This window comes from Cebus imitator, unplaced genomic scaffold, assembly GCF_001604975.1.
Source record: "Cebus imitator isolate Cc_AM_T3 unplaced genomic scaffold, Cebus_imitator-1.0 Scaffold84, whole genome shotgun sequence".
NCBI lineage: Eukaryota > Metazoa > Chordata > Mammalia > Primates > Cebidae > Cebus > Cebus imitator.
The window spans coordinates 3791666-3803820 of NW_016107399.1; the positions used below are offsets into that span (position 1 = coordinate 3791666).

General features: G+C 37.8%; 1 protein-coding gene across 3 annotated transcripts in view; it reads left to right on the plus strand.

The window, feature by feature from the left end:
- Positions 1-12155, plus strand: part of POU2F1 (POU class 2 homeobox 1) — a 181468-nt gene extending 169313 nt beyond the window's left edge. For all 3 annotated transcript variants that reach the window (XM_017534079.2, XM_017534082.2, XM_017534081.2), the window contains 4 exons: positions 1701-1806; positions 8067-8412; positions 9096-9184; positions 11599-12155. In XM_017534079.2, the coding sequence (XP_017389568.1) occupies positions 1701-1806; positions 8067-8412; positions 9096-9184; positions 11599-11909 (852 nt within the window). In that variant the 3' untranslated portion in view covers positions 11910-12155. The remainder of the gene's footprint in view (positions 1-1700; positions 1807-8066; positions 8413-9095; positions 9185-11598) is intronic.

Below are 12155 nucleotides of genomic sequence, written 5' to 3' on the forward strand. Positions count from 1 at the left end.
CCACCAGGCCCAGCTAATTTTTTTGTATTTTTAGTAGAAGTGGGGTTTCGCCGTGTTAGCCAGGCTGGTCTCGAACTTCTGACCTCAAGTGATCCATCTGCCTCAGCCATCCAAAGTGCTGGGATTTACAGGTGTAAAATCTGTAAATTTTACACACCCAGCCTTTTTTTTTTTTTTTTTTTTTAATTGAGACACAGTTTTGCTCTTATCGCCCAGGCTGGAGTGCATTGGTGTGATCTCAGCTCACTGCAACGTCTGCCTCCCAGGTTGAAGCAATTCTTCTGCCTCAGCCTCCCAGAGTAGCTGGAATTACAGGCACCCGCCACCAGGCCCAGCTAATTTTTTTGTATTTTTAGTNCCAGGTTGAAGCAATTCTTCTGCCTCAGCCTCCCAGAGTAGCTGGAATTACAGGCACCCGCCACCAGGCCCAGCTAATTTTTTTGTATTTTTAGTTGAGATGGGATTTTACCATGTTGGCCAGGCTGGTCTTGAACTCCTGACCTCAGGTAGTCCACCCAGCTCAGCCTCCCAAAGTGCTGGGATTACAGGTGTGAGCCACCGCACCCTGCCCGCCTTTCTTAATTTTTAAAGTGAACAATTTTAATTCTTTCATTGTATTTCCATCATACTCTTTTCTTGTGTAGTTCCTTAGATTACTCTGTAACCATGGGAATAAATTTGCTGCTCTTTCCAGTTATCTCAGAAAATCTTGTTACTTTTTATTCATGTTGAGTCCTACAGCCCAATTAATTAAACTTACACTCACATGATTGACAGTAAATTGCCAGACCTTCAGCTCTGAACTTGTATGAAAACAATTATCTCAGATCTTTTACTTTCAAACAACATATGATTCTTCCCTTTGAAACCTCATTGAGTAACTTCTGCTGTTTGCATTACTCCTAGATTGAAGGGACATACAGTGGTCATGTGACTCCCTTGATTTTGGGATGATTGTATATGTGACTTCTATATTGCCAGGATTCAAAATATGGGAATATTGTTTAATTTGCATTTCTGTTCTTTTTTTTTTTTTTTAATTTGGTTTTATTTTAATTGAATAGCATTCCATACTGGCAGTCTTTTTAAACTAAAGTCAGCATTAAAAGCACATGTTAGTTTACAGGAAAGTTGTAGTTAAGTGGTGGGTTTGTAGTCATAAAGTTTATGAGATAGGTATGAAAAAGAGAATTATTAAATAACAATTTTGTACAGGTGATGTTTATGTTTTAGATTTATTTGTCCTAGAAGACAGTATTTCTTGCAAACTGTAGAATTTTTTTGTATTTCAAAACTAATCTTAGTTTTTTAAAAGTTTACATGATATTATTTTTATAGTTTTCTTTTATTAAAACCAAACATAAGGCCATACTGCCCCCCGCAGAGTCAAAAGTAAAAGTAATACATGTACCGCAGATTCCCTGATCCTGTCAAACAGTTTTCTCATTTATGTAAAGTTGATAATTAGTAGAATGTTTATTACTGACTTAGCATGTATCTAATTCAACATTATTGAAATTTAGGGACTTTTATTATTTATTTTTAAAACCCAGGCTAAGTTATTTGTGGTATCAGTGAACAACCATCTTCCAATAGCAGCATTCCAACACAGGATGTCAGATGTCTCAATTCCAAGACCAAAGACTGACTATAAAATGATTTTTAAGTGCTTTGTCCATGTTTTCATTTCTGACCTCAAGGTGGCGACCACACCAAGCCTTGTGACTAGCAGTGCAGCAACTACCCTCACAGTCAGCCCTGTCCTCCCTCTGACCAGTGCTGGCGTGACAAATCTTTCAGTTACAGGTAAGCAGCTGCCAGGCCATGTACCTGCTGAGCACGTGGGAGGCCCATGATGGGTTATTATAAGAATCTTCCATTAAATTGTGAATTAAGGCTCTAACTAAAGATTGGTGTTGCTCATAAACATCAATTTTCTTTCAAGTAACTTCTCAAAAACCTTCAATAGCTGTGGCTTTTTGCATTCAGGAAAACTTCCAAGTTTATCAATTCATAGAAGGTTATTTCCAGTGTGTACCTGATCTCCCGCTAGTCTTTTGCCTACCCTACTCCCAGCACACAGGAGGGCTCCATCTGTACCTTTGTAAACATCCCTACACTGGAAATGTCCATCTTATCCTGCAGTTCTTGATCTGTTATTGATAAAACTACCCCAGCTTATATGTCAACTTTTCTTGGAAATATTATTTAGCTTCTCCAGGAAACTATTCATTTCCACATACCTGTATTATAGTTTTATTTTTACACATCTGTCTTTCCCGGTAGACTTTGTATTTCTCAGAAGATTGAGTATTCTTTTTGAACTCTTGATGCCTAGCTCAGTGCATGACATACTCACTATAAAATGAATGTTTTTTTTTCTTTGCCTTCCTTTAAGTAGCAAATTTTCCCAATAAATTTAAAATCACTTAGCACTGTCATTAGATGTTTTTTAGTGAAACATAGTGCATAAGACATGCTGTAATTATTCACCAGGTTGGTTATTTACTGGTAAATCATTGGGTAGATTCATGATATTTCATAATGAAGCTTGATTTAACCTAGAGGTGAGGACTTTTATTTTTCTTACTTTTGTTTTAAGTTTATAACACTTCCTTGGCTCTAGGACCTAACCATGATGTAAAAAATGAATAAATGGCTTTCTTTATGCTATATTAAATTTCTACATTATTGGAATACATTATTAAAAAATGTTATTTATTTTTTTCTGCATCCAACCGTCCATTAATTTTTGCTTATTTTAAAAAGTACTTCTTGATCTCTTCTGGATGTTGGACCTCTTTAAGAATTAATGAACGCTACAGACTTTTCCTTCCACTAAATAGACATATGCACAAGTTTTAGTAAAATTTAAGGAGGTTTATAAATGATCACTCCTGTCAACCCCCACCCCAAGGCTATTTGTGGATACCTACAGATTCCAGTTTTAAGAACCTTCATTCAAGAATATATTTAAGAACCTTGGTTAGGCATATATATAATATTGAGTGCATCCTCTTAAAAAGCAAACTGTTAGTGATTGATTGGCACTGTGTCAGGCACCAAGAACATGAAGTTTTGTCTCTGAGGACCTTGTTGTCAAAATTGACTGCCAGTCACCTGGTAAATTATAAACTGAATCTTACTTTCCCAACAAATTATATTGCTTTAGGTCTAAAAATACCTGTTTTTTACAGAAAAAATTCTAATAGTTTACACATTAAGAAAAAATTGCTTTGCAGTTTTCTTAAAATATGGGAAAAAATAATTTTAGAAAGATTTTAATACTCAGTGCTAGCTAAAAATTTGCATCAGTTTTTGATATTTCTTATCAATCACATTTTCTTGAGCTCAGTTACTTAACCTATTTATGTGGATCTAATTGTGATTGTTTTCTGACATGTTGATAATGTTTCCTGGAATGAATTTTTTTTTTAATTATTAAGAAACAACATTATTAGGAAATTTAAACAGGAAAAAACAATCACAAGTACTATTTTTATTTTCTCTTTAAATCTTTTTAATGTACATGTATGTACAATTTCAGTAGTATTTGTCCGGTACAATATTTGATTGCAGCCTTATGATACTCTAAGCAGAGGACTCAGCTAGGTTGTGCCTGGACACCTGACCCAGAAAAACTATGAGATGATAAACTGTGTTGTTTTAAGCTGCTGAATTTGTGTCATTGCTCCTTGAAAGAGAAGAAGAGTCAGTGTCAAGTGGATTGTCTTTCTCACTCTTGTCAGCCATTGCTCAAAACCATGCCTGCTTTTAAATTTTTTTCCTCTTTGGACTATAACTTTCAGGTGCAACCTCTTTTCCTCTGACATTTTTATACTGCCTTCTTTTTTTCTAGAAACTGTTGAGAAAAGTAGCGTGTTTCTTTATCATGTTATTTATTAAAGACAGCCAATATCTTAATCATACAACTTATCTAATGCAGTCTATTTTGTTCCTGAAGACTTTGTTCTTGGGATTTCTATGATTGTTTATTTTAATTTGTTTTCATTGTTTTCCTGAGTTAGATCCAATGTTTCTCAGATCCCTTGCCTTCCTCTTTGATTCCTTTTTGTCTGGAGCATGTACTCAAGTAATTTTATTTAGAAAGGTTACATGGGAGGTAAAATTTCTAAATACATGTATAACTGAGAAGTTTTTATTTTGCCCTCACAGTTTTTTTGGAGTTTTTCCAATTACAAAATTATTTTTCCTTTGAATTTTATTGTGTTTTAAGCATCAAGTGTTGCTGATGAAAAGTCTGATTTCAATCTCTTTTTTCTTGTTTTATCTCTCTCTAAACCTTAAGGATCTTTTTATCTTTACTCTTCTAAAATTTCATTATGAGGTTTCAAAGAAGGGGCCTTTTAAAACTTGCCCTTGTTGGCCTTCAGTGAGCATTTTCAATGTGAATTAATGTCTTTCTTGAACTCTGGTAATTTATCTTTTTTTTAAGTTAGGGTTTTTTGGCATTCACTTTGTTTATTCATTTTGTGCCATTTGTTGTGTGCTGTTGGCTTTTTCATTGTCTGGTGATTTTTGGTTACTTATTCATAGTAATTAACACAAGATTACATTACTTAATATCAGTAGCTTGTAAGGGTTTTTCCTGACATTTTGTAGCTTCTGTTACTCAAGAGTCCTTCCCCCTGAATGGAAGGGCTAGTGGTGAGCTGTGAATGTGAATAAAGAACTGCCAAACTTTATTTCATCATATGAACAGGAAGCAGGCAGGCAGGCGAGGCTTTCCCTCATACTTTTTCAAAATGAGGGGTATCTTTATTCATACATGCAAGTTTCTACACTAGAATCCTTAGCCTTTTAAAAGATTTCATCACCAAAAAAGTTACCTTTTTTTTTTTTTTNTTTTTTAAACGGAGTCTCACATCATCACCCAGGCTGGAGTGCAATCTCAATGCAACCTCTGCCTCCTGGGTTCCAGCGATTCTTGTGCCTCAGCCTCCCTAGCAGCTGAGATTACAGGCACCTGCCACCATGCCCAGCAATTTTTTGTGTGTTTTTAGTAGAGGCAGGGTTTCACCATGTGGTCAGGCTGGTCTTGAACTCCTGGCCTTATGTGATCTGCCCACCTCAGCCTCCCAGAGCACTGGGATTACAGGTGTGAGCCATTGCACCCAGCCAAAAATGTTATCTTTTACATAAATTTTTTTCCAATGTGTCATACCTGTGTAAGTCTGCACTGTTTGTTTTGATTGGTCTGGGTTTTCAAAAATAATGTATTGAAAGTATTTTATACCTCATAGAATTATCACATCAATAAATTTTTAGATGCCTTTTTTTTTTTTTAAATCTTTTCGAGTTTTCTATCTTTAGAAAATGCCACTTAGATTTTGCTTCCCTCAGTGTCTTCAGGGGATTGGTTTGAAACCCCACCAGATACCAAAATCCACAGGTGCTCAAGTCACTTATTTAAAATAGCAACCTGGCTCAGTGGCTCATGCCTGTAATTTCAGCACTTTGGGAGGCTGAGGCAGGAGAATCACTTGAGTTCCTCAGTAGTTCAAGACCAGCAAGACCCCATCTCTACAAAATATACAAAAATTAGGCAGGTGTGGTGGTGCATGCCTGTAGCCTCAGCTACTTGGGAGGCTGAGGTGGAAAGATTACTTGAGCCTGAGAGGTTGAAGCTGCAGGGAGCTGTGGTCATGCCACTGCAGTCCAGCCTAGGTGGCACAGTGAGACCCTGTCTCAAAAAAAAAATATTTAAAAAAGAAAATTAAAATAGCATAGTATTTATATATAACCTACTCACATCCTCTTGTATACTTTAAATCATCTCTATAGATTACTTACAATACCTAGCACAGCAGAAATACTATATAAATAGTTGTTATAATGTATTGTTCTAAAATTTATATTATTTTTTATTGTATTAATTTTTAAAAAATATTTTTGATACACAGTTGGTCAAATCCACAGATGTGGAACATGTGGATTCAGAGAACCAACTGTATATAGTTGATTATATCCTAGAACATAGTGAATTTTACTAAAGTAGGTTTCAGCTAGTTTAGGCAGCCTATTTTTGTAATATGCTAGTAACACTTACTGATAACTAAAATAAGGGCCTATTCTACTGTCTTTTATAGATAGGATCAGAATTACAGCTCACTGGGGACAGTTGGCATCTCCTGCTTTGTAAAAGGTTATCTATCCTCTGAGAGCTGTGTGAGCCATTTCTACTTTAGGCAAACTGACTTAACATTCTTTAAGTCACACTTGCCTCTGGAACCTCACAGGCCTCACTTCCAGACCTATTTTAGACCTATGGTATCCGATGTGGCATCCACCAGCCACATATGGCTTTTGAACATTTAAAATGTGGCTAGTTCAACTTTAGGTGTACTGTAATCATAAAATAAGATACCGTTTTCAGCTCAGAAAGGAAAATGGCAAAATAACTTGATATTTAAATTTTTATTTTTTCTTTTTCTTTTTTATAAGCAGACCCATTTAGTATCCATCAATATTGAAATATTGACTTCATCTTGAAATGCTAATATTTTGGGTACATTAGGTTAAATATAATATATAACTGAAATTAATTTTACTTTTTTCTTACTATTTTTTTTTTTTTTTTTGGCAGAGTCTCTGTTGCCCAGGATGGAGTGCAGTGACGTGATCTCTGCTCACTGCAACCTCTGCCCCTTAGGCTCAAGCAGTTTTCCTGTGCCAGCCTCCTGAGTAACTGGAATTGCAGGCACCCACCACCACACCTGGCTAATTTTTGTATTTTTAATAGAGACAGGGTTTCACCATGTTGGCCAGGCTGGTTTCGAACTCCTGACCTCAAATGATTCATCTGCCTTGGCCTCCCAAAATACTGGGATCACAGGCATGAGCCACTGCACCCGGCCTTTTCTTACTATTTTCAGTGGAACTACTATAAATTTTTAAATTACATATGTCTTGAATTTCTGTCAGACAACACTGATCTCAAACATTAAATAATCCCAGCAAATGTGTTTTAGTGTTTAGTAATGATATGTTTAATGTCAGTTAGTCATTTACATCCAAATGTTTGTTCTCCTTAAACCAAAAGCGTATTTAGGCACTCTTTTTCTAAGACCTCACAAATGATAATTTCTTTTATTTATTTTTTATTTATTTATTTATTTTTGAGATGGAGTTTTGCCCAGGCTGGAGTGCAGTGGCGCGATCTCGGCTCACTGCAACCTCCACCTCCCAGGTTCAAGCAATTCTGCCTCAGCCTCCCGAGTAACTGGGTCCACAGGTGCACACCACCATGCCCAGCTAATTTTTGTATTTTTAGTAGAGACAGGGTTTCACCATGTTAGCCAGGATGGTCTTGATCTCTTGACCTTGTGATCTGTCTGCCTCAGCTTCCCAAAGTTGTGGGACTACAGGCATGAGCCACCATGCCTGGCCTACACATAATAATTTCTTACATCTTCATTTTTATGCTAGCTTTTATGAGATTCATAGTATCATTGTATGGTTTTGTGTTTTTTGTTTGTTTGTTTGTTTGTTTACCACAATGGACTTTTTGAGAGCTAATTTTTATTACAGAATAGTTACTTGTTTGCATGTCATAGAGAAGGCACATAGTCATTTTTATACTATGTTGTTGATACTGAATTCTTAGAAAAGTACGTAACTTTCTGTTTTTCTTCTTGTTTTGATTTTTCTGAGGAGACCACTAAGGAGATTTCTGAATGAAAAAGAGCTTTACAGAAGGTTTTCTTCTTGTTTTTTTTTCTTCCCCAGAGAAGTTGTATTCCATAATTAGAGCTTCTATGATTCTTTCTTTTGTTTCTTGAATAGGAAATAGGCAATGGAAAACTTTTCTGTTTCTTTCATTGCTCATATCTCTTAAAGTGTAGGGTTCATAGCTGTGATTCTAAAATGTTTGTTGTTGTAATTTTCATAGAAGCACTAAACTAGGTTATTAAGGGCAAATTTTCAAGGGCAAATTTACTAGGTGGTAGGTTAATTATTCCATTGATTATAGAGTTTGGCTGAGTAAACCCACCATTCTTCCAAAACCATTTACAAAAGGTCATCTTCTAATCTGGTCTTTTCAGGCACTTCAGACACCACCTCCAACAATACGGCAACCGTGATTTCCACAGCACCTCCGGCTTCCTCAGCAGTCACATCCCCCTCTCTGAGTCCCTCCCCTTCTGCCTCAGCCTCCACCTCCGAGGCATCCAGTGCCAGTGAGACCAGCACAACACAGACCACCTCCACTCCTTTGTCCTCCCCTCTTGGGACCAGCCAGGTGATGGTGACAGCATCAGGTTTGCAAACAGCAGCAGCTGCTGCCCTTCAAGGAGCTGCACAGTTGCCAGCAAATGCTAGTCTTGCTGCCATGGCAGCTGCTGCAGGACTAAACCCAGGCCTGATGGCACCCTCACAGTTTGCGGCTGGGTAAGGCGCTTTCTCATCTCATTCACATCTGAGGAGGAGGTCATCCCTGGAATTACTCGTAGGGGAGACTTTGCATCACCTGACTTAAGTAGGGGGAAAATGTCTTTAAAGCAATAATCTCTTTGAAATGGACTGTTTTGTGATCATACAAGGACCTTGATTATAGTTGAGTTTAAGTTTCTTAACACCCTGGGAAAGGGAGTAGTCATAACTGTTTCAGAGAAAGACCCCAAATACCAGGTCATTGATTACCTTGGTGACAGGGCCAAGAAGAAAGCCCAGAACTCTTGACTCGTATTTTCCCCATTACGCTCGCTTAACTGCCTACTTCCTAATTCTCAAGCATAGATAAGAGATGTTGTAATGAGAGTCTCAATTTTGTACTGTTATTGTCGAACACTTTTTCTCTAGAATGTTTCTTTCATTTTGGAAAAAAGTAAGTCATTCGAAATGACTTTAAAAGTCTTACATTTTGTGCTGATCATAACCTCATTTGTATGAGTAAGCATCAAGGAAAGCAGTAACTGTGAAGCACTAACCAAACCGTAGAAGAGTAAAGAAAAATAAATATTTCCACCTATTTCCCCAGTTGGATTTTCCTTTTGTAAGTTCTTTTTGGTGTGTTGTCAAAATGAGACCTCCATCTGCATGGTAATAAAATGACTCCTCTTTTGGACTTGCAGAGGTGCCTTACTCAGTCTGAATCCAGGGACCCTGAGCGGTGCTCTCAGCCCAGCTCTAATGAGCAACAGTACACTGGCAACTATTCAAGGTCAGTAGAAGCTTTCTGCTTACTTTGGTGGCGTGCGTGCGTGTGTGTGTGTGTGTGTGAGAGAGAGAGAGAGAGAGAGAGAGAGAGAGATGGAGGAAGTCTGCTTTGCCAGAAGTAAATGATAGGGAAAGAGTCAAAATACTGACTAACTTATATTTGAGGACCAAGAAAATGTCCTTTAAAAAAGCTTTGTAAGAGAAGTATAGGTGTTAGTATGTCAGTAAAAGCAGGAAAGATACCTAGTTTAGTATATGGTAAGAAACCAGAACTTTTATGCTGATATTGATCTTATGTGAATAAACTTGAAGCCAGATTTTTCCCCCTGATAAGTTTATCCCAAGTATTAATCTAAAACCCATCTCAGGCAAACTTGATCAAGTAAGGCTCTCCAATCTCCATCCCTACCCCTGAGAAAGCTGTGCATGGGAAAGTCATATAATAAATGAACATTGGAACATATCAGGTGGACCTCAGGGGTGCTTTTAGTTCTTGTTAGGGTCTGCCCTTTTTATATCCCTGTTTGTGTAGAACATATATTCTCTTGGATTATAATGTCTCTTTTCCCAGTTCAGCTGGGTTCCTTTTACCTTTTAGCATGTTACCCAGGGCAATATTCATTCTATATCGTGAAAGGTTCCCCTTGTTTTGTACCTAAGCTTTCTGTCTAAAAATGTTTACTGTTACGTGATTCTGGGAGACAATTTGAGAGACATCACTAATTAATTGTAGAATTTTTTTTTCTTAAAATTATAATAGTTTTGATGAGAGGCTGAGGCAGGAGGATCACTCAAGGCCATGAGTTTAAGGCTGCAGCGTGCTGTGATATTGCCTGTGAATAGCTTTGTACTGCAGCTTGGTTGACATAGTGAGACCCTGTTTCTTTAAAAAAAAAAAAAAAGTGGTTTGTGCATAAATGAGAGTTTTCAGGGCCAAAAAATAGCTATTAGCCAACCTAAATTAAGGTTAGTATTTCACAGGTGATATCTCTAACAGTGTACTATAGAGAATGTTAAATTACAGACAGAACCAAACCATGGCCTAGATTACCTTACATCATACTGACTTTCTGATTGACTAAATCATACCTGAATTGGTTAGCTCTAAAGCTTTTGTTATATAATCATTTTTTTTTTAATAGAATTTGTGGTAAATCACTTTTTCTTCTGCTTTATTGAATGTTTCTGTGCTGTGGGGATACTACCAAGGCCACATAAATTTCCCAGGGCATGATTGACACTCTGAAAAGATCCAGAACTGGTCTGTGACCCTAAGTTTGAAATCTCAGAAGAAGTTTAAGCTGCACTAAGTCTCACTGTTCTGTACTATTTGTATGAGCATGGCCAAAGTCAGAGGCCTTCCCTTCAGCTGTATATTATGTAAGAAATCAACCAACCGTGTAATGCCATTAGAAAATCCCTCAAATCTACATGTTGGAGTGAGGTTATATGGATGGGGAGATTTAGGAATGTTGTGGGACAGCAGGATGAGATGTTAAATGATAGTCTCAATGATTCTAAATAAAATGCTGATAATGCCTTCTTTGGGGAAGCAACAGCATCATAGAAAATTTCTCACCTATTAAAGCACATCCTAGCTTTAGATCACTTATGTGGGCAACCTACATCATTATGTCTGATTTCCTGCTACAATAGATTCGTCATTCTCCTTTGCGCAAGTCATAGAAATCAAATGTTTAGCCTCAGGAAGTGAGAAATTATAACTTTTACTTTATTTGGTGATATATAATTTATTTTAGAACTAAAGCCTTTTTACAAGATAGTTTGCATCTTATAATATGAAGCAGTGGTCCTCAACCTTTTTGGCACCATGGACCGATTTTGTGGAAGACGATTTTTCCACAGCCACGGTGCAGGGGGATGGTTTCTGGCTAACACTGTTTCCACCTCAGATGGTGCTCCTATAAGAATCTAATGCCACCACTGATCTAACAGGAGGCGGGCCTCAGGCTGTAATGCACACACCATTTACCTCCTATTTTTAATGCTTTAGTCACTTTAGCTAGTTTGTCTTTTGAACAGAAGTAGTTTAAAATCGGCAGGAGGTAGTTAAAAATAAAGACAAAATTATTGGATTTATTAAATACGTCTAGGTAAATGAAATAAACTTGAGATTTCAAGATGGAAACATGACTCCAATTCATTAGACAGGTATTAATTCTGTCTTCTACCCCTGCTTGTGCTCATTAAATTAGACATTTCAGTCTTTTAGGCTCTTCAAAATTATAAATAAACTGCAGTTAGTATCAATATAGCACTGTGATTGGGGAAAAATTTCAGTGAAAGGCTACACTCTTTCCCTAGTGAATGTGATAGACTTTCGATGTGTTATTTGGCGTCCCCAGGATGATATTAATGTTCTCATTCCTGCCTGTTGTTTGGTGTTTTTGTCTGTAGCTCTTGCTTCTGGTGGCTCTCTTCCAATAACATCGCTCGATGCAACTGGGAACCTGGTATTTGCCAATGCAGGAGGAGCCCCCAACATTGTGACTGCCCCTCTGTTCCTGAACCCTCAGAACCTCTCTCTGCTCACCAGCAACCCTGTTAGCTTGGTCTCTGCTGCCGCAGCCTCTGCAGGGAACTCTGCACCTGTAGCCAGCCTTCACGCCACCTCCACCTCCGCTGAGTCCATCCAGAACTCTCTCTTCACAGTGGCCTCTGCCAGCGGGGCTGCATCCACCACCACCACCGCCTCCAAGGCACAGTGAGCTGGGCGGGGCTGGGCTGCCAGAAGCCTTTTTCACTCTGCAGTGTGATTGGACTGCCAGCCAGGTTAATAAACTGAAAAATGTGATTGGCTTCCTCTCACCGTGTTGTGAGGGCAAAGGAGAGAAGGGAGAAAAATAAAACACATACCAGAAAAAAAAAGAAAGGATGGAGATGGGACATTTGCCTAATTTTGTAATAAAACACTGTCTTTTCAGGATTGCTTCATGGATTGGAGAACTTTCTAA